Source organism: Lissotriton helveticus, chromosome 10 (genome assembly GCF_964261635.1).
Source record: "Lissotriton helveticus chromosome 10, aLisHel1.1, whole genome shotgun sequence".
NCBI lineage: Eukaryota > Metazoa > Chordata > Amphibia > Caudata > Salamandridae > Lissotriton > Lissotriton helveticus.
The window spans coordinates 1,178,522,864-1,178,546,290 of record NC_136071.1 but is presented as its reverse complement, the minus strand read 5'-3'; the positions used below and the strand labels follow the sequence as shown (position 1 = coordinate 1,178,546,290).

Genomic DNA, 23,427 nt, shown 5'->3' with positions numbered 1-23,427 from the left:
GTATAAATCCTTACGTGATGACACTATGTAGGAAAGTCAGTAAAGAAAAAGATTTGCTTACTTGCTTGTGTTGGAGACGTTAGAGGGGTTGCCCAGTCCAGTCCCGGCCAGTCTAGGACTGTCTAAGACTGTCCCGCCCTTGTCCCGGGCTTCTCCCGGGCGCTCCCGCGCGCGACTCGCGAGTGCGAGGGGCGTTCCGCTCTTTCAAGCGCCTCCGGGCGCTCGTGCGGCGTCACTTCCGCCGCCGGGGCACCTGGGAGTTGTTGTTCTGGAGCGCTATGTGGCTGAGCGCTGGTAACGCTGGCCGTTTCCCTCACGGCGTCGGTAGAGCGCTGGAGCGCTATAGCGGAAGGCTATCTGCTTACTGCTGACCTCGATGGCCGTTCACCTCACGGCTTAGGAAAAAGAAAGTGTCCCGCCGGAGCTCTGGGCGCTCCGCTCTTTCAAGCGCCTCCGGGCGCTCGTGCGGCGTCACTTCCGCCGCCGGGGCACCTGGGAGTTGTTGTTCTGGAGCGCTATGTGGCTGAGCGCTGGTAACGCTGGCCGTTTCCCTCACGGCGTCGGTAGAGCGCTGGAGCGCTATAGCGGAAGGCTATCTGCTTACTGCTGACCTCGATGGCCGTTCACCTCACGGCTTAGGAAAAAGAAAGTGTCCCGCCGGAGCTCTGGGCGCTCCGCTCTTTCAAGCGCCTCCGGGCGCTCGTGCGGCGTCACTTCCGCCGCCGGGGCACCTGGGAGTTGTTGTTCTGGAGCGCTATGTGGCTGAGCGCTGGTAACGCTGGCCGTTTCCCTCACGGCGTCGGTAGAGCGCTGGAGCGCTATAGCGGAAGGCTATCTGCTTACTGCTGACCTCGATGGCCGTTCACCTCACGGCTTAGGAAAAAGAAAGTGTCCCGCCGGAGCTCTGGGCGCTCCGCTCTTTCAAGCGCCTCCGGGCGCTCGTGCGGCGTCACTTCCGCCGCCGGGGCACCTGGGAGTTGTTGTTCTGGAGCGCTATGTGGCTGAGCGCTGGTAACGCTGGCCGTTTCCCTCACGGCGTCGGTAGAGCGCTGGAGCGCTATAGCGGAAGGCTATCTGCTTACTGCTGACCTCGATGGCCGTTCACCTCACGGCTGTGAGGATCCTTTGAACTTGGAATAAGATATGTGCATTCTCGCTTGTTGAAAGTGTTTTCGATCCAGGATTTCTGGGACACATAGGCAGGCTCGTGCTTCTGACAGCTTGGGCACGCGCTTGGTCTCGCGCTTTCCCTCTCACCATCCCACTTTGGAGAGCCATTGAGATGGTCCCTTTGACCAAGCGGTTGGCACGCTCAGCCATGCCATTGGCCTGGGTATTCCAAAGTGCAGTGCGATGGTGAGCGATGCCACACTTGGCCAAGATAGATTTCATTTCAAGAGAGACAAATTGCGTTCCATTGTCAGTGGCAAGAATACGAGGCATGACCTCCTACATGAACACTTCCTTCAAAATCTCCACTGTACACCTAGTGGTCACATCCCGCATAAATTTGACCACCAACTACTTTGAGTGTACATCCACTGACACAATGGCATTTTTCATGCCTTCCTCCAACACCTGCATAGGCCCTCAATATGTTTTTGTGCTCTAAGCACTCTGGTCTTTAGCCTCTTTTCACTCTCCTTACACACTGCACACTCCATTAGCCAGGTCGCAATCTGCTCATCCATAAAGGGCCACCAAAAGTTCTCCCTCACTCTTTTCTTCATCATGGTTTGATCCAAGTGCCCCTCATGAGCTAATTTAATGATTTTGCATCTCAAACCCTCAGGTGGTACAAACTTGTCGTTTCTCATCAAAACATTGGCATCACTTAAGGTGAACCCTAACAAAAGGTCTCACAGAAGGGGAAACTGTGTTCTCCCTACGCTCTCCATGTATCACCATTTCTTTGACCTTCTTCAAGACCACATCGCAATCCATGCACAAACACCATTCATCAGCATAGAAAGAGCCTCTTCCACATCACCTAATGAAGCCACAGCCCTTCCTGATCCACAGCAGACCCACAGTGATCTTTTACAACAGAGCGCTCCACAGACAAACGGGAAAGGCAGTCGGCTTGAGCATTCTTCCATCCTGGAATGTGGGCAACGTTGTAGCGATACTCTTGCTGTATGGACGCCAATCTAGCTGAACCCTTAACAGCACCACCTGTACTCAGAACTTTTATTAAGAATTTATGATCAGAGCGTATGCAAAAATGTATACCCCATAAAGAGGTCCTAAAATGTTCCACAGACCAGGCAGCCGCTAGGACCTCACACTCTGTGACAGACTTGTTGGTTTCGCAATGCGTCAAAGAGCACGAAGAGAACGCCACAGTTTATTCTGAACCCGCACACAGCTGGGACAAAACATCCCCCAAACCATGCACCTGGCATCAACAGTTAATAATGTCTTAAGTTGTGTCAAAAGGTGCACAACCCCACATTAAAGTGCACCCTTTTCTTAACAATCTAAGACCTACAGTTGTTAGCGAAATTGGGTACAAATTTGGCATAGTATTCAATTAAGCCCATAAATGACCGTAACTGATCTTTATCACATAGTATGGGTACCAACTTGATCACTTCTAACAGATAAATTTTAGGTCAGACTCCCTGACCTGAAACGGTGTGGCCTAGGTATTCAATTTCCTCTACAAGGAACTTGCATTTCTCCTTCCTTAAAGTAAGAACTGACCCTTTAAGACTGCCCAACACTTACCTCAAGATGTTATTATGTTCTTGAATGATTTAACTGAGGACAAGAATATCATCTTGGAAAAACTTTACGTTTTCCACCCCTCTGAAAAACTCCGCCATGATCATTTGGAATAGGCTGGCGGCCAAGGATAACCCAAATGGCATTCTCTTAAATCGAGATGGTGATATAAGCAGTACGGTCCCTGGAATCCTCATGCAGCCTAATCTGGTGATAGGCATTTTTTAGATGAGTTTTGAAAAGTGCTTTCCCCTCCTTAAGCAACAACAACTCATTTATATTAGGGAGAGGAAATGTATAAGTTACAAAATGCTGGTTCAAACTGCAGAGTTTTACACAAAGCCTGAGCTTACCATCACACTTCTTGGTTAATACTACTGGGGAAATCCATTTGGACGCTTCCACAGGCTCTATGACACCATCTTTCAGCATATTTTCGAGCAGCTCCTTGACTTCCCCTCTTACAACCACTAGTACTCTCCTTAATTTGTGTTTCACCAGAATGGCCCCCTTTTCCACCACAATTCTAGGTGTTTACCCTCTCATTTCTCTCAGCTTTTCATCACTGAACACATCCCTCATTTCACTCAACGCTTCACCAATGAAAATATCCATCACAGACAACACCTGCCGGGAGCATGTAGATCAATACCAATATGCAAGTCAAATTGATCCCCCACCTCAAAATGGGTGAACGATCTTCGGCCACATAGATTTTTCCTACAATTTGTCGTTATTGAAACACAATGGGAAACGAAAAGTATCCCAACGCTTCTATTTTACCCCCTGGTATCCCCTAGGATTAATATCCTTGGGAAGAAGAGTAACATGAGGCCGCTTTCTTTCCCACATCTTATTGGATACATTGGCATATAAAGAGCCAGAGCCCACCATCAGATCCACCAGTTTGTCCAAAACCGGGAACGGTGCCTTAGGTCGAATCCTCCTAACATTTTCTTCAGAGCAAGGAAGCACCACCAATACCCAATCTTCCATTCTCATCTTCCCAACTAAAGTAATCAGTGACAGCCACACTAGATTTTGCAGGCTCTTTACAAACCTGGACATCATGTCCTCTACGCCCACATTTCCTACAGTCATTGTTTGAAGCAAAACACCACTTGGATTCACTGGAATGATATGTGCTTCCTCTCCTGAAGCAGCCTCTAGATCTAGACCCTCTGTGTGCCTCATTATTAAATTTACTGGTAGTAGCTTTACATGTCTCTTCCTTCATCCCGACTCCAGTAATCTCTCCTTCCACAGTCTTTTTTCTACTAATTTGCTACATGCACTGCTCAGACTCTTCCACTACCTTGGCAATGGAGATGGCATCCTTCAGAGAAGGATTCTTTTCTGCCCAAAGACGCTCGTGTTTTCTTACTTAAACACTGGACTATAAGATGATCTCGGACTAACTCATCAGTCATTTACCCAAATGTATATTTTAAAAGACAGCTCTCGTAATCCTGACACAAAGGCATCCAGAGATTCACATGGCTTTTGAAGTGTAGCGTAAAATTTGTATCGTGAAATAATGATATTTTCCTCCTTGGCAACCCTTTTTTACAATCGGAATTTGGCTTCTTGGAACACAACCTCAACAGGCTGATTGTCATTGCTTAACATCTGGGATAAATATTTGAAAATATGATGCGCTTCCAAGCCAATGGTGCCCACCAAAAACGGTTTCTTACACTCAGGAGTGAATTCCAATCCATCAGTAGCAATGTAGTTATCAAATAGGTCTAGCCATTCTTCCCACTGCATGGAAGGTTGACTCGGTTGTGCCAGAAAATGGGGTGGAATCACTATTGAGGAATTTGCAAGAATTTAAGAGCAGAGGGCAATGAGAGGGTAAAGTTCAGATAGCACTGAAATGCCAAAGAGCTTTCCTCAGAAACCAAGTAAGCCTATTCCTATTAAAGACTGCATCAAGACTTTTCCTCTAATGTGTCATGTGATCAGTGACACTCGTTCCTCACAGCAGAGCCATCCCCCAAACAGCACGAAGCCTCCTCCACACAAGCGTGAAGAAAAGCACAGGTAGGCACTCAGAAGAGCAGCACAATTGAGCAGGACAGTCTCGGCGGAGGGCACGTTATTTATTTGGTCACTTCTTTAAAAGTGGGCAGGCGCTACAAGAAATAAAGTGACATGCCGAGCGCACACAACGAAAAAGAAAAACTCTTGTAAGCTGGTACCCGCTGACCGCGCTCCCAGCACGGCTGTTACTCAGCTGCATCCCAACCACAGGCGGCCCCGGAAATTCTCTCATTCCAGTCAGGCGCACATATCGGAACAAGGCGCACCGGCTTCCGGTGCCTCTCAACCACAGACAGCCAAAGGAATTCCCTCAATCCAGTCAAGCGCACTTATCTGTTGTAGTGGCGCTGACCTCAGATGCCTCCAGACGCCCCGCTGACTCGAAGGGAGCGCTCCAAGTTCTTGCTTCACAGACTGTAGCCGCCTGGGCCGTGGAGCTCCTTGCTCCAACTCCTTTCCACGACGTGATCTGATGTCACAGTCACAACTTAAGGTTGGCGATCGTCGCCATAATGTCGAAGTGACTACACCACACACGTTGAAAATGCTGAAAAGGTTTATCTCAAAGACGCGTGTTTACACCACACACGTTGAAAAGGCTCCGTAAACAGAGGGAGGCCCTCTGGAAAGGCTCCGTAAACAGAGGGAGGCCCTCTGGAAAGGCTCCGTAAACAGAGGGAGGCCCTCTGGAAAGGCTCCGTAAACAGAGGGAGGCCCTCCTGGAAAGGCTCCGTAAACAGAGGGAGGCCCTCCTGGAAAGGCTCCGTAAACAGAGGGAGGCCCTCCTGGAAAGGCTCCGTAAACAGAGGGAGGCCCTCTGGAAAGGCTCCGTAAACAGAGGGAGGCCCTCTGGAAAGGCTCCGTAAACAGAGGGAGGCCCTCTGGAAAGGCTCCGTAAACAGAGGGAGGCCCTCTGGAAAGGCTCCGTAAACAGAGGGAGGCCAGCTGGAAAGGCTCCGTAAACAGAGGGAGGCCAGCTGGAAAGGCTCCGTAAACAGAGGGAGGCCAGCTGGAAAGGCTCCGTAAACAGAGGGAGGCCAGCTGGAAAGGCTCCGTAAACAGAGGGAGGCCAGCTGGAAAGGCTCCGTAAACAGAGGGAGGCCCGCTGGAAAGGCTCCGTAAACAGAGGGAGGCCCGCTGGAAAGGCTCCGTAAACAGAGGGAGGCCCGTTGGAAAGGCTCCGTAAACAGAGGGAGGCCCGTTGGAAAGGCTCCGTAAACAGCGGAAGGCCCTTTGGAAAGGCTCCATAAATAGAGGGAGGCCTATCGGCATGGCTCTGTAAATAGAGAAAGGCATGGCTGTGTAAACAGAGGGAGGTAAGTTGGCATGGAGAGGAATACATCTTAGGAAAACTGTGTAAACAACAGTAGTTATGCATGCTAGCAGAGCTGTGTAAATGGGTGAGGGTTATGGTATTGGGTCTTTGTAAATATTATAAGGCACCCAAGCCTGCAGTTAAAATAGCAGGAAAAAGGGGTATCCTAAAGGGGAATCCTAACGGGCTATACAACCATCAGGATAAAAGTAAACTACTGCTGGGTTGATGATGAAGAAATGGTAGCGGGGTTGTATAAATAGAAGGAACTTCTGTAATGCTAGCAGCGTTGTGCTGAAGTCTGAAGCCTGTCTCAGCTCGAGGTCCTGTTGGTCGAGCTTTCATGTGGCACCTGCCTGTCACTCACCCTTTACCCAAGATGTGGTATTAGGGCCAGAGTTGCTGACTTTGGGGAGCCAGGTTGGAGTCTGAGTCAGTTCAACATTCTGTAATTCAGGGCATATTACTTAATGTGCACGCTCCTATAACCAACGAATGGGACCTTGAGTAATGTAACGAGAGAGACAGCGCCACACCTCTTCCACAATATATAAGAACTGCAGTAAATGTGAGGCAAAAGCAAAGCCGTAATATAAGGAAAGACAAATGGCTACCCATTTACTGACTGGTTTCTACAAAGTGAAGCCAGAACATCTGGATAAATTGCGACTTCACTGCTTAAATTAAACGATCTTTTTAAAATATTTGATTTTACCAAAACTCATTAGTCATTAATAATACTACAGCATCGTAGACTGTGTGCAAGAAGAGAGCAGTGTAGATGGCTGTGGATAGGACTCGACCTCAAGAACACTACAGCTGAGTGTCAGAGAGAGCAGTGTGGCTTGGGCTGGAGTTCAAGAACAATGCAGCATCACACAGACAAGTGTGCAGGGAGAGAGTAGTGTAAGATGCCTCGGATGGGGCTGGGCCTAAAAAATCTTACAGCATCACACAGACAAGTGTGCAGGGAAAGAGAAGTGTAAGATGCCTCGGATGGGGCTGGGCCTAAAAAATCTTACAGCATCACACAGACAAGTGTGCAGGGAGAGAGTAGTGTAAGATGTCTGCGCATGGGGCTGGGCCTCAAAAACGCTACAGCATCACACAGAAAAGTGTGCAGGGAAAGAGAAGTGTAAGATGCCTCGGATGGGGCTGGGCCTAAAAAATCCTACAGCATCACACAGCCGAGTGTGCAGAAAGAGAGACATATAGATGGGTGCGGAAAGGTCTGGAGTTAAATGACACTACACCATGTCAAAACTGAGTGGGGGGGGTGAGTGGCTGGGGTGGTGCGTGAATTTTAAGAACCTTTAAGTTTCACAAGTCTGAGTATGAAGGGGGAGAGCTGTGTGGAAGTCTGGGCGCGGGCTGAAGCTCCCAAATACAACAGCATCAGAGAGCTAAGTGTGCAGCCTCAGAGCGGCCTATTATTTTTGAAACTGCCTGCTAACAAGTTCGAATCTGGAGAGGTAGAGCTCTGCATGTGGTGTGGGCAGGGTGAGTTTCGGGAACAGCACGATATGATCACAAAGATACCAGGAGAGTGTGCGTGCTTGCAAAGCGTCACCACTATCTGAAGAGGGCGATACTACAAGGCAGGCAGGTTTATAAATAACCCCATGGTAGCAGCTGGTAGACGAATCAGTACAACAGCTAGAGGCCCCCAAGCTACTGACAGCGCAATGCACAGACACCACAGGCCACACGCCACCAACAAGCCTTCCATAGAACGGCCATATGTATCTATCATATCAACACTGGCACAGGGCGCCCTCACCAAGGTCACATCGCCCCCTCTCAGCCATCAGTGAGGGCCCCCCTGGGCACCATTCCTCGCCTGCTTGCACTGGAGCTTTGAACGGCGCATGTCACCCAAAGCCACTTCCCAGACCGTGTTCACTTGTGGTTCCAGGGGCCACATCTCCAATTCCAAGCAGTCCGATACAACTGAGCGAAATGTACATTATTTTGCTGCATGCTCTACTTCTATACACTAGTTTGGCACTGCAGCGCCCCATCAGGCACCTCTCGTGTTACCAACCATCTATTTAACCATATCAACGGCAAATACAAAGACATACAAGAATCACTGGCATTCAAAAATAAATCCAGCTAAATCGAGGTGTTGACACCCTGGAGACTCCGAGGATAACATGTAACAAACGGGAATGCCTTTCAGCTGGAATCTGGTGCAAAAGGGAAGTTTATGTCCAAATCCGGGTCCCAGCGTTTAAATTATGTTCTTGAAGGCGACAGGGGTTGGTTCTGGGATGAACGAAGTGTACTGATACCCACATGAGACCTCCGCTACCCTGAATGATCTACCCCGCGCTACTCCTGGCGGGCTTTAAGCAGCACACTGAGATACCATTTCTGGCCACAGGTCATAAAAAGTAGTGACGCGAAGAAGAGTGAAATGACAACAGCCACAATAAGGGAGAATGTATGTGCGTGTGACCGGATTAATACATAACGTCACAAAACTACACCGACAATAAATAAAAAATACATACGCCGATACTGTCCTATTTTGCTCTGGGCACCATGTAATATGCCATCCGCCTGGATATTCCGTTTCTTTACTGTGGGTACCGCATGCCACATACCCCAAGTATAGCGTCCCTTCTCGCCATCTGTACACTAGATACTAGATTCCGGACCAGTCTTGCTCATGGTTCCCACATGCTTGCCCTGTGCATCCTATCCTGGTCCACTCCAGCAGCCCTGGTCGTCTCCATGGATACTGCCCTCCCTCTACCCGCTGGTACCCTGCTTGTACCATCCTCAGCAGCGTGCCCTTCAGGGGCACTGAGCCACATCTCCTCCCAAAGATCCTGCACCCAGATGTCAATGTATTGTTCTTTGTAATGGGCACCGTGACCCCTTATGTCGGATACTCTGAACCATAATCCTGGGTACTGCACATACCCTCGCCCCACGGAGCCCACACACTCTTGCCATTTACACCCTGCCCAATCCGGGAGCTCTGGGGGTCCCAATGAACACTACATTCTCGCCTCATGCTGGTCTTAACCCTGCCCGGAGCGCCCCCTCAACCTGTCCAGTGTGCCTCTTCCCACACTGCCCTCAACCTGTCCAGTGTCTCTCCTCCCACACTGCCCTCAACCTGCCCAGTGTCCCCCCTCCCACACTGCCCTCCACCTGCCCAGTGTGCCTCCTTCCACACTGCCCTCCACCTGCCCAGAGTGCCTCCCTCCCCCAATGCCCTCCACCTGCCCAGTGTGCCCGCCTCCCACACTGCCCTCCGCCTGCCCAGTGTGCCCCTTCAACACTGCCCTCCACCTGCCCAGTGTCCCCCCTCCCACACTGCCCTCTACCTGCCCAGTGTCCCCCCTCCCACACTGCCCTCTACCTGCCCAGTGAGCCCCCTTCCACACTACCCTCAACCTGCCCAGTGTGCCTCCTCCCACACTGCCCTATACCTGCCAGTGTCTTTTCTCCCACACTGCCCTCTACTTGTCCAGTGTGCCTCTTCCCACACTGCCCTCAACCTGTCAAGTGTCTCTCTTCCCACACTGCCCTCCACCTGTCCGGTGTGTCTCCTCCCACACTGCCCTCTACCTGGCCGGTGTACCCCCTTCCACACTGCCCTCCACGCTGCCCTCTACCTGCCCAGTGTGCCCCCTTCCACACTGCCCTCTACCTGCCCAGTGTGTCTCCTCCCACACTGCCCTCCACCTGCCCAGTGTGCCCCTTCAACACTGCCCTCCACCTGCCCAGTGTCCCCCCTCCCACACTGCCCTCTACCTGCCCAGTGTGCCCCCTCCCACACTGCCCTCTACCTGCCCAGTGTGCCCCCTCCCACACTGCCCTCTACCTGCCCAGTGTGTCTCCTCCCACACTGCCCTCCACCTGCCCAGTGTGCCTCCTCCCACACTGCCCTCTACCTGCCCAGTGTGCCCCCTCCCACACTGCCCTCCACGCTGCCCTCTACCTGCCCAGTGTGCCCCCTTCCACACTGCCCTCTACCTGCCCAGTGTGTCTCCTCCCACACTGCCCTCCACCTGCCCAGTGCCCCTTCAACACTGCCCTCCACCTGCCCAGTGTCCCCCCTCCCACACTGCCCTCTACCTGCCCAGTGTGCCCCCTCCCACACTGCCCTCTACCTGCCCAGTGTGTCTCCTCCCACACTGCCCTCTACCTGCCCAGTGTGCCCCCTCCCACACTGCCCTCTACCTGCCCAGTGTGTCTCCTCCCACACTGCCCTCTACCTGCCCAGTGTCCCCCCTCCCACACTGCCCTCTACCTGCCCAGTGTGCCCCCTCCCACACTGCCCTCTACCTGCCCAGTGTGTCTCCTCCCACACTGCCCTCTACCTGCCCAGTGTGCCCCCTCCCACACTGCCCTCTACCTGCCCAGTGTGCCCCCTCCCACACTGCCCTCTACCTGCCCAGTGTGCCCCCTCCCACACTGCCCTCTACCTGCCCAGTGTGCCCCCTCCCACACTGCCCTCTACCTGCCCAGTGTGCCCCCTCCCACACTGCCCTCTACCTGCCCAGTGTGCCCCCTCCCACACTGCCCTCTACCTGCCCAGTGTGCCCCCTCCCACACTGCCCTCTACCTGCCCAGTGTGCCCCCTCCCACACTGCCCTCTACCTGCCCAGTGTGCCCCCTCCCACACTGCCCTCAACCTGTCCACTGTCTCTCCTCCCACACTGCCCTCTACCTGCCCAGTGTGCCCCCTCCCACACTGCCCTCTACCTGCCCAGTGTGTCTCCTCCCACACTGCCCTCTGGGCCTCCCTCGGGCTCTGATCCCAGCTCGCCCCGAGGCTCCCCGGTGTCCTGTATATCTGGTGCCCTCTGTGCCCTGCTGGACACTGTGACCCTCTATCCGCAGGTACCCGGGGTCGGCACCGCGTCACCCTCCAGCCCCTGCCACCCCTCGCACTGTCATCATCTCCCAGTGCCCCCACCCCCTCCTCCCTCACCTGCCCATGGACCTGGCAGGTAGGTACGACCTCCACCCGCCCCCTCGCCCGCCGCCGCCTCTCACCTGGTCTCGGATCTTCATGAACACCATGGCCGCTCGTGTGGCCGCCCCCCGCGCCTCAAGGCCCCCGCGCTGCCGCTGCCGCCGCCTCCATGCCCCGGGCCCGGTGCCGCCGCCTCTCCGCAGCCAGCGCTCAGTCCTTCGTTGCTTTCTACCGCCAGCGCCACAACAGCCGCCGCCCCCACGTCGCTCCACTCTCAGCCCGCCGCCCATTGGCCAACGCCGGGCCTCGCTCTCATTGGCCCGCTACAAAACCACCGCTCATTGGTTAGCACCGATACCACCGTCTCCTTGGAAAAGGGGCAACGACTAAGTGAAGGCACCGCTGAGTAAAACATGCTGTGATTGGTCAAGTAGCTGTCAATAACGACGTCTGCGAAGACCGGGCAATGTCATGGAAATTAAAGAAAGACTTCTGCCGCGGCTGTAACCCGTGCCTTCGGTTACAGCTCGTTTCAGAATGGCTGCGTTATTTTATATTATGGTTTTTTAATGTAGCGCTTTACAATTTATAGTAGTGAAACCCATGTTAGTGGTGTAGCCATATGCTTCTTTTATCCTATTGATTTATTTTATTTTATTTGTTTTTATTTTCTGCGTTTGTATATAGAGCGGACTTTACCCGAAGCTGTCCGAGCGCTTCACAATAGGAACAGTAATGATACATGAGGAGAAAATTACAGGACAATAAATTACACAAAAACAAACGTTAAGTTACATGAGGCAAAAGTGACAATTGTGAGCAAACAAAATACAAGAGGTAGCAAACAGTGCATTACAGGAGGAAAAAGTGGCATGCGTGCAGGTTACAAAAGCGTACAAAGTACAAGTAGAGGTATAGTGCTGCAATAAATGGCAGCCAATCAAACACAAGAACAAACGTTACGTAGGCAGTGGTGGCACTTGTGCAAGTATTGAAAGCAAACAAAATGTGAGAGGTAGCAAACAGTGTGTTACAAGAGAAAAGAGATGTGTGCATGTTACAAAAGAGTACCAAACACAGGTAAAAGGGTAATATTGCAATAAATGGCCGACACTTATTGAAAACATAGAAACATAGAAAACATCCCTGAGCTCCTCCCTCTCAGAGAGGGAGTTGTAGCCCGTGCCGTGACTGGGCATCACAGCCCAATTATAAAACATGCCACCACAGCTGGGTGAGGGATTTCGACCTTTTAAAGGGATATCCCTTTGTGGCTTGGTCTCTCCTATGACAGTAGTTTTGTTTTTCAGACCCAAAGGTTCCTTGAGCGTGATAAAAGTTAGGAGAGACCCACGCTGCAGAGGGTCACATTGACCCCAGCAGGGCTGCAGCTGTCATCAGCAAATTCATGGCTGCATCTGCCATGATCATCATCTTGGTCTGATCAGGACTACAAGTCCCATTTGCCCAGTTGGGTTGTATCTGCCATCAGCCGGATGACAGCTGCATCTGTTGTGACATTTGCATTGGCTCAGTTATGGCCGCAATGACCATCATTGGTCTGGACATGGCTAGCATAGTACTCGCTGCCAGCATCAACCACAGCAGCCGCAATAGCACCTGTGGCAGAGTTGCTGCATCCCAGGACTAGGCTGGGCTCACACTTGACTAGAGACATGGTCTACGCCTGGCTTGACTGGCAGCCTTGGACTATCTTCACTCTTTGCAGAGGAGCGGTCCAGTCTGCTCTAAAGGTACAGAAAAAAAGACTATTGCCTACCTGCTACACTTCCAGGAAGTAAGAAATGAGAAAACCAGGAACTGAGTGCGCATTTGACTCCTGGAGGAAAATTAAGACTGCACTTGATCCTGATTCAGCTGTTTTCTGACTACTAGAGGTGGGGCCAACCTAAGCGGGGTCATCCAGGTGGGACTAGACTGTGTAGGGCGGGAGGACGCTCCTTCCGAGTCTTGGCTGCAAAGCTGCGGAACTCTTTACCGCCCCACATTCGCGAAATTGATCAGCTGCTGAAATTCAGGAGAGCCATCAAAACGCATTTGTTCCCTCATCCTTTTTAGGTTCTTGTGTTTCCTCCCTTATACTGCTGTGTTGTGTTTGGGTACCCTTCCAGAAGCGCCGGGACGCCCCTTGGCTGGGGCATCTGTGCGCTATAGAAGTGTTATTAACATAAAATGACCTAACATAACTAGCAAGGAAAACCGGTGGGTGGTAAACCACAAGGGAGGTACGGGCCCAGGATTACTACCCTGTACACTAAGCCAGGTTGTGTAGTGCGTAGTACTGCTGTATGATTAAAAGTACTTTCATTTTCTTAAAACGCTAAGCACTATGCTGGACATTGAAATTATTACTAGCCTGATTTAAAGTTTGTTGGGCAGGGTACTCCATATCAAATGCAACAGAGTATCCTTTTTGCTAAAAACGTGGTCCGCCTGCCTCATTTGGGGAAGGGAGGACCATATTGTCTTTTTTTTCTGTCAGTCACCGCCTTAAAGTAGTGAGAGACAGAAAAAGAACAATAATGACCCCCACTCCATGGAAGACAACTTCCAGGGCGGAGTGAACTTTTTGTTTTTCAGAAACAACCCTGCTTTGGGGGTTTGTTTCAGAAAAACAAAACATTTTGGAAATGTTTGGCGAATGGCTGTCAAAATCAACAGCGTCCCTCCGCCAAATGGTTTGTACTCTGGAAGTAATCGTCTTGATGGTGGTTCTTTTCAAAAGACTGAAACAACTTTTACAACGCACTACCATTACAACAAAACTTTTACAACGCAACATCCATTACAATGCATGCATTTACAATGCAACAATTACAACGCATGACACTACAACGCACACTACTACAACGCATGTCATTACAACGCAGTCTTTACAACACATACCATTACAACGCATAACATTACAACACATACTACCCCTACACTATCCAACACTTACCCTACTGTTGCACCCCCTGGAGTTAAAATAGTAATTTCTACCCCTACACTATCCAACACTTACACTACTGTTGCATCCCCTGAAGTTAGAATAGTAATTTTTACCCCTACACTATCCAACACATACCCTACTGTTGCACCCCCTGGAGTTAGAATAGTAATTATTACCCCTACACTATCCAATACTTACCTTACATGCAAAGTAATGTTATGCGTTGTAATGGTATGTGTTGTAAAGGTAGTATGCGATGTAAGGGAATGCGTTGTAAAGGTAGTTTTTAAAAGTTCGTTGTAAATGCATGCGTTGTAAAGGAATGCGTTGTAAAGGATGTTGCGTTGTAAAAAATGCGTTGTAAAGGTAGGCGTTGTAAAAGTATGCGTTGTAACGTCATACATCCACTGAGACAACTGCTGGACCAGCAGTCATCTCTAAATTTGGCAGGCAGTAGCCAGTCAGGGAGGCTATTGCCTGCCACTGTTAAATCTATTTAAAGATAAAATGCAGAATGTCAAAGCATGCCCGTTCATTTTGTCGTCACCAAGTGAATGTAATATAAAGTGGAGGAAATGGAAGAAGGTGTTTGTATATTATGCTAGAGTGTGTGGGACTTTAGGTTCTAAAAGGAAAACATTGCTTTTATGAAACTGGGTCCCGAAGGAAATGAGGTGTGTGACCACCTCCCAGAGCTCTCACCTGAAGATGCAATGCTCTAAATGAAGATAAGGTTTCACAATTTTGAAGAACTACCACTTTGTGAATTAGACTGAGGAGTCTGTGGAAAATTATGTGTCTGATCTAAGAAAGTTGACATCCACCTGCAAGATTGGGGGTAATCTGGAAGAGAGGAGACCTGTTTATATTGTAATGTATTACTAAAAAAGTGAGAGGCAAGTCATTGCTAAATTATGAGCCACCTTTAACTGAAGTGCTTGAAACTTGAATATTGTATGTCGTGTATACAAAATATTAAAGGACATGGTGCTTAAAGAAACTGTGCAATAGGTCAAGTCCAAGTAAAATGAGCCACATGCACAGAAATTCCAAGGAAATTAGAGAAATGTCATAGGAATTTGGAGGAGGAAGACAATTTTGTGCCTAATTTCCTGAAGTATTTTGAAACTGGCAAGGCTGTTTACAAAGGTATGAGCACAAGACTAAGCTAAGAGGGGGGCACATCCCAAGTAAGCAAGGTGAGAATCGTACCGATCATGGTAAAGCATGCAATAAAGGGAGGATTGAGAAGAGGTGATCAAATGTTTGGTCCCAGTGGCCCCAGTGTTTGTGGCCCAAAAACTGGCAGGTGAAGTTAGACTAAGCCTTGATCTCTGAGAATTGAACAAGGAAGTGGTAGTATATAATTACACTCTGCAAAAACATTACGGGGATGACGATGATGGTGAAAGGAGGAAAGACCTTGCGTCAGCATACCGTCAAGTCAAATTGAATGGAGACTCAAACAATCTGACTGCATTTGTTACTTTTAGGTTTTTGAGAACACCCTTTGGCCTGAATCTTAGCGGCCACTGCATTTCAAAAGTCAATGGAAATTATGCTAAAAGGAATTAGTTCATGAGGCTATATCAGGATGGGAATAGGACACTTTACCCCACAATTTTTACTCCGCATGGCTTTAACCCGCCTTTGTTACTCCGCAATAACTTTTACAACACATGGCTTTACAACGTATTTCGTTACAACGCATTCCCCATTCCAACGCAATTACTATCCTAACTCCAGGGGGCGTTACTTTGGTGAATGCGTTGTAACAGTAGTGCCTTGGAAAAACTTGAAACATGTTACCAAGATATGGCAAAGATGTCCCAAGAACTTAATATTTTAGGGAAGAGAGTGCAAGGCAACATGCTTGGCCATGAAGATGATAGAGACAATAGGCCAAAATTGTGGCCCAATGTCACTCTTCATGGTTAACGCAGGCAGGTGATTCTATAGAGGCATCTCGGTGTAGGAGAGAAATACTAGCCACAAACCTCACACCTCTGCCACAACCACTTGCACCATCTCCACCTGCACCAGCTCAACCACCCATAACACAAACCCAATCTCAATCAGTCTCGCCACCAGTATTTCATGGACAGAGTAGTAGGGGGAATGCCCCAAAATGTTAAAATATAAAAAATTACAACTAACACAATCACTGTAAACATTTTAGACAAACAAAAATATGGGCCTTTTTTTAATAAAAAACATGTGTCTAACTTTCATCATGTTTACGGCTAGATCCTGGATGCTGCCTGTTGAACATCTGGAAGCCTACAGACCTCAACCGAGCGTTACAGACATGGGCCACACTGGGATTAGCACTAGCGAAAAGGAATATTGCAAGAAACTGGGGGTCAGGAACAGCCCCCACACGAACACAGTGGGAAAATGATATGGACACGGCAATGGTGGCAGGAAGAGCAGTCTATCTACATAGGGGATGCCCCAAAAAATGGTCTAGGATATGGGGGAAATGGAACGAATCACGTGGAAATATTTGTGAGCCAACACAATCTACCACAGACCCTGACACTAACCCATAGACTCATACAGTAAGCTTATGGCTCACATACGGGAGGACCCAGTGATACTTGAATGTATGCATCAATTGTAGATTGCAATCTTGACAGTTGTGTACGGTTTTACTATATGATTGCTTATCACTGGCCAGGTTGCCTTTAAACGCAGATGGGAGGCAAAGTGGGGGTGGGGCTGTGAGATGGGAAAGGTCGAAATTAAGCCACAAAAACTATATTACAATGATAGAATGTGAATGCGAAGAACCAACCCTTATCAATGATGTTGTCTATGGAGAAGTTGCTGTTAACAATTGTTTCTTGACATGCTGAATGTATCATCCTGATGAAACTCTTAATAAAACATTTATTAAAAAAAATAAAAAAAGATAGGAAAGTGTTATATGTGTTCTGATCCTTGATTACCTTGAACGTGTAATGCATTAAAAAAGTCATTCTAATATAGAAAGCATCTTCTATCTAAAACATTTAATTTGTTTGACATACAATTCATTATTCAGAAAAAAATAAACAGCGAGAAAGACATTATTGAATGAGATTAAATTTTTTGATACATTAAAAAATGTTTTTACAGCCATTTTTCAGGGGAAATGATAAACTATCGTTGAGAAAGGCCAAAACGACATAAATTTGAGTCTTACAGCAGAGGAATTCCTTATTAGAAGACAAAATAACTCTAACGAAATGGCACCACGCATGGACAGTAGTCAACTCTTACACCCACCAAAAACCACAGGGATATTTAGCCTCACATTACAGTCAACATTTAAAAAAAGCTTTTTTAGCTTATCGAATTGGCATGCACTACTCAAAGGACTTAAGGCCCTCTTGGAAACATCAAGTCGAAAGTTCAAACTGTAGATTGTGAGGATACCAGAAGGAAACTTTGACGCATCTGTTATGTGCATGTCCAGCCCTACTAGTTCTGAGAAGATGGCACCTACGGGCCATCTTCATCACATTAAAGATCCGCACCTGCCGGCAAGCAGTGACAAGTTGGCTAGGAGGCACATCATCCATCTTGGCATGTCGGGGAGTCAAATTTATGACCAAGGTAACAAAGCCGATGCAAGAAATTGAACTGATAAAGGCGTCTAATGCCCAGCACAAATAGTGGACCAAGGAAGGAAGTTTGTGGTGGCAGAAAGGACAATACCCACAATTTTGCTAATGAACTTAATGTATTTTAATGGAAGAAATATGACCAGTGTTGTCCCGACCTGGGACAGAATATTTAATCTCTTATCGTTTTAAAATTGTAATTTTTTATCTTGTTCGAATATTGTAACGATTTTTATTAATCAAACAATAAAATGAAATTGAATTGAATTGACATAAATTTGAGTCTTACAGCAGAGGAACAATGCTAATGTGGAGGGGGGAAGGCAAATAATTAAATTGTCAGAAAATATCTGTATACAAAGAGGAACAACACAAGTCAATGGTCCATAAACAGTGCAAAAACAAGAGTCCCCTGTCTTAAATTATTATAAAGTCATTCCCCTAAGCCAGAGAGGAAGTCTCATTCATGTTTCTGGTTTGGGAAAAAAGTCTCTGGCCATCCTCGCTTGCTGTCTTCACCAGAGCAATGTTGAATTCCTCCTCTGATGTGGACGTCCAATGGATGGCAGAGGCAGGACCAGACACCCCACAGAAAGAAGGAAACGCAGGGGATGCAGGGCTGACAGATGGACAGGGTGATGGGACAACAGAGGTGGGAGGGGGGCCGGGGGGGTTGGGGATGTAGACCATCTACCAAGGAGGTCATGAGGCCACATAATGTTCAGAGCTGTTCAGTGATCATCTCTCTGAGTATCTTGACCTCTCCCACTAAGTACTGGATATCCTGGAAGATCACTCCCTGATTCTCTCTGACATGCCTTAGGGCCTCCTTGAGAGCAGCCAAGGACACATATTCGGGAAGAAAGAAGTGGGCTGCACAAGAGGGCTGTGAAATGTTGGGGGCGGAAGTGTCCCTCAACTGTTTGTATTCTTCTGGGAGGAAGAGATGAGACCTGTGTAGGGGGTGTATACCCCGATGGAATGGGGACCTCTGGAGTTAAGGATGGACTGGGTGCAGGGCCAGGTGATGCTGGGGTCTACTCTTCATACACCACAGATTGTTGCTCAAGGCCAAGTCGGGACCCAAGATCTGCTGGTGGTGTCCACAAACCCCAGGTCTCCAGTTGCCTCTTCAACCTTCTCCTGGGGCGGAATTATACAAAAGTCCTGGGGGCACAACAGGGATTTGCGCCCACTTTGCATGCCCCCAGGGTCCTTTGGTATTCCAGAAGGGCTTGCAGGCGCTTGTGCGGCCCCTTCTGTAATATAGATAGGCTGGTGCACATGTAGCTATCATCAGAGGGCATTCCCTCATTTGCATGGGGGCGTGGGAATCTCTTTGCCTCTGCACCTGTGCTTTATTATATATGCGCAGACGCAAAGATAAAAAAGCTGTCAAGTGGTGCGCTGCCAGTGAGCCACGTAAAAAATGGCACACTGTCAGAGCGGCCCCTGATGGCAGCCCTCTGGAGGGGGTGAAGAGGGTCCTATGTACTCCTCAGACATCTCCTTGCAGGCGGCTGCAGTCACTCACTGCACCCACCTACAAGTGGATCTCTCACCCCTCTTAAAAGTGCAGGTGATTGCAGCCGGATCACTGACAGAATATCGACTGAAAGAATATCGACTACCCAAAATATCGTTGACAAAATATCGACAGTCAAAATATCGAGTTCCAATCTACAAACAGGTAAGTACAAAAATATCGAGTACAAAATATCGTTTACAAAAATATCGTTGTAAAAAATATCGACTTTACTAAAAACAATGTTTAATTACATTAATATAAAAAATTAATTACTAAAATATAATTAACAATACTTAAAATAACTTTTAATAATTAAATAATTATGAAAGTAAAAAAACAAAAAAAATTCATCATATTTCTTAAAACATATATATATAGTAACAAAATTTAATTAAATAATAGGCAATATTGTATATGTACCCCAAAAACCCAAAACTTACCCTGAACCCTAAAAATACCCCTTTACCCAAAAACTGAAAACTGACCCTGAACCCTAAAAATACCCCTTTACCCAAAAACTGAAAACTGACCCTGAACCCTAAAAATACCCCTTTACCCAAAAACTGAAAACTGACCCTGAACCCTAAAAATACCCCTTTACCCAAAAACTGAAAACTGACCCTGAACCCTAAAAATACCCCTTTGCCCAAAAACTGAAAACTGACCCTGAACCCTAAAAATACCCCTTTACCCAAAAACTGAAAACTGACCCTGAACCCTAAAAATACCCCTTTGCCCAAAAACTGAAAACTGACCCTGAACCCTAAAAATACCCCTTTGCCCAAAAACTGAAAACTGACCCTGAACCCTAAAAATACCCCTTTGCCCAAAAACTGAAAACTGACCCTGAACCCTAAAAATACCCCTTTGCCCAAAAACTGAAAACTGACCCTGAACCCTAAAAATACCCCTTTACCCAAAAACTGAAAACTGACCCTGAACCCTAAAAATACCCCTTTACCCAAAAACTGAAAACTGACCCTGAACCCTAAAAATACCCCTTTGCCCAAAAACTGAAAACTGACCCTGAACCCTAAAAATACCCCTTTAATTTAACATAATTAGCAATTAATCAATTAAATTAAAGTAATTGCCAATTACATTTTAATTAATTAAAAAATATTTTTTAATTTACAATTATTTAAATATTACTACCAATTATTAAATTTACATATTTAATTAATTATAATTAAATTACTTCCCACCCTATTCCCCTATAAACCCACAACCCGCTACAGAAAATACATTATTTTAATTTACATAATTAGCAATTAATCAATTAAATTAAATTAATTACCAATTTAATTGTAAATAATTAACATATATTATTTAATTACCAATTAATTAATTATTACTACCAATTAATACATTTACATATTTAATTTATTATAATTAAATTACTTCCCACCCTATTCCCCTATAAACCCACAACCCGCTACAGAATAAAATTACACAATAATTTAAAAAAATTATTAATTAAAAATAATAATTTAAAAAAATGACACTTTTCACATATAATATAACATAAAACACTATAAATAATTAAATATTATTTACAAAACTATATTTTTTACTATCTAGATTATATACTTGGATATTTTCACTGTCTATATTATTTACAGTCGATATTACTTCACTTACCTTAAAAACGATATTTTGACTGTCGATATTCTGTCTAGTCGATATTTTCTCCAAACGATATTTACAACTCGATATTCTTTCCAGTCGATATTTTGGAGTCGATATTATGTCTGTGCACCATTGCAGCCTGCACAGTGAAACACGGAGCCGCTTTGAAGCAGCCACTTGAATGCGCTGCCCCCAGGTCAGCATGACTTAGCGGTTGCCCTGGGACAGGGCATTCAATCTAATACAGCGCACTCTCCTTATTTGTGCTGAGAGCACCTTTCGAAAGGTACGCCCGGCCTTAACAGGGAAAACATCCTATGTGTCTCCAGATGGGCACACTACCCCTGCTGATGGTGGTTTCCTCCTCCTCTCTGGTGGTGGAATCTATTTGTGCCCAATTCCTAGTCGAGGATCTTCTCTCTTGTTCCGGGTTCTGCTGACATGCACCTTTGTTAGCCAGGTCTGCTGAAAAGAAATGTGAGAAAATAGAGATATTTTAATTCTAATATTCAATAATGCATATCAGCATAGTACAAGAGCTGACATTGTGGAGTCTTTAACAAACTTGCTGCTATCCTAAGCTTTGATACTAATACTTATGCCCTTCAAATTAGTTAGAAAACTAATTTGCTATCTCTTGAATGAGCATTCATAGGAGGTGACACGTATGTGATCCGTGATCCATTAGACTGCGCATATGCGCAGGCACGCAGCCTTGCTCGACATCGCGGATGTTTGCTGCTGCGAGTGCTTGGAGATGGAATTTCGATTTGCCCTGACCCACGAATACGGAGTTAAAAAGTAGTGACATTTTCGCCCTTTCCATTCCGACAATCAAGCGTACCTTTGAACCTCTAAGTGGGCGCCCTTATTTATTTGAGGGCACGTCATGTGTGCACCAGACGAGGAAGCCGTCCCGTCCCTTAGGATTGTTTAATCCCCTGTAAATTAAGCTCTAAGTACCCTTGTCCTGATGAAGCCATAAGTGACAACTGGCGGAAACGCGACCGCGACTGCGTCGACATCATTGTGATAAGGAGTCCCCATAAATTTGCATTGTTTGTTTGATTTCATGCGCCCTGATAAATATATTTTGTTTAAGAGAATCTATATCTCAGGCGCTGCAAGGATTTCCTTTTTTGATGTGTATCACTCTAAGTTAGGAGTGGATATTGTGAGACGTTTATTTTTATTTTTGTAGGGTACACTGTTGTATATGTAGTGTATATATTGTAAATGTGAGATGTATATATATTGTATGTTTTATGATTTAATATAACCTTGTTCTTGTGTGCCACCCTGTCCTGTGACACGTATACATGTCCTTATAACTTGTGAAATTTGATTTGATTGCAAATATTTGTAAATAACAGGATAATTAAATATATCTTGTTTAAGAATTAAATGCTGAATTGATCCCTTAGTACCATTTTTTTCCTACTTTTTCATCTTTTTGATGTCCCTTGCTCAGGTATGGGAGGGTGATTTGGGCAGAACCCCTTTATAATGTTCTAGCCTTGCTTCTTCCAGCGCCCAGACTCTCTCTAGGAGGCACTCACCGCTCCCAACACCAAAGTACATCACATGAGGGAGGCATGAAAACCCCTTTGACTCTCTTCTTGTGTGACAGGCAGCGCTCCAGGAGGCAGAGCACAACCATTAAAGACAAAGGGGCTGCTGCTTTCATTTACGACTGGAGTCTGTCAGGAGACCGACGCCGGGCTCTGTGGCTGTATATCACACCGCAAAGAGAGGGTGAAGAGGAGGCTTTGGGGACAGAGCTGCTGACTTTGGAACTGGAGAATCAGGTTCAAGTCTCGGTGCTCACGCAAATTGCTCCAATACTTTCAGGTCAAATATGAACAGGGTTGAGTCGGGGTACCACGCGGGTGGACGGCGTCCCCCCACTTATTTTACCATGGGGACGCCATCCCCCCTGCCAAACAGCAGGACTTTACTCCTTGGCCTCTCTGGGACGATGAGCTCGGCTTCTTTCGTGACGTCACTTCCTGTCGTGACGTCACTTCCGGTGACAGCGTCTTCCCACTTCTTTTTTTACGACTTGTGCCCTGAATATGAACTATATCAACTGCAAAAAAATAAACATTCAGCGTAAGGAATGGGCAAATACTTTTTCACTCATCCACCTTTTTGTTCATCATCATCAGTTCAGGCTGTGCACAGTACAAAACATCTCGTGTTTGATTCAATCGCTGATAAAGTTGCTCCATCTATAATTAGAATCTAGGCCACACATACGGCTCACATGATCTCTGACTTGGCTTTTAGTTGACTAATAGCATTGTCATCAATGTGGGGGCAGGAATGTTTCTCAGTTCATGTTTAAAAACTCTCACTTTTACTTAATACTTCTCAATGCAGAGATATAATCTGATGTACTAAGGTGAAACCCTTCCGCATTTTTTTACACATTTTGAGACACCTTATCATATTCTAACATGATCTGTGCTGCTTGATTGGCATGTTGCATATTTACAAGGGCCAGCGTGTGAGAGGGATCTTAAGGATCACTGACATAATATCGAGGGACATAATATCGACTATCAAAAATATCGTTGACAAAATATCGACAGACAGAATATCGACTTTGTATCTACAAACAGGTAAGTACAAAAATATTGAATAAAAAATATCGTTTACTAAAAATAGTTTATAAAAATA

At 46.8% G+C, this 23,427-nt stretch overlaps 1 protein-coding gene across 1 annotated transcript in view; it reads right to left on the bottom strand.

Moving 5' to 3' along the window:
• Positions 1–11,326, bottom strand: part of ANKRD28 (ankyrin repeat domain 28) — a 549,582-nt gene extending 538,256 nt beyond the window's left edge. The window contains exon 1 of the mRNA XM_078664027.1: positions 11,108–11,326. Coding sequence (XP_078520153.1) covers positions 11,108–11,317 — 210 coding nt within the window. The 5' untranslated portion in view covers positions 11,318–11,326. The remainder of the gene's footprint in view (positions 1–11,107) is intronic.
• Positions 11,327–23,427: the final 12,101 nt, after the last annotated feature.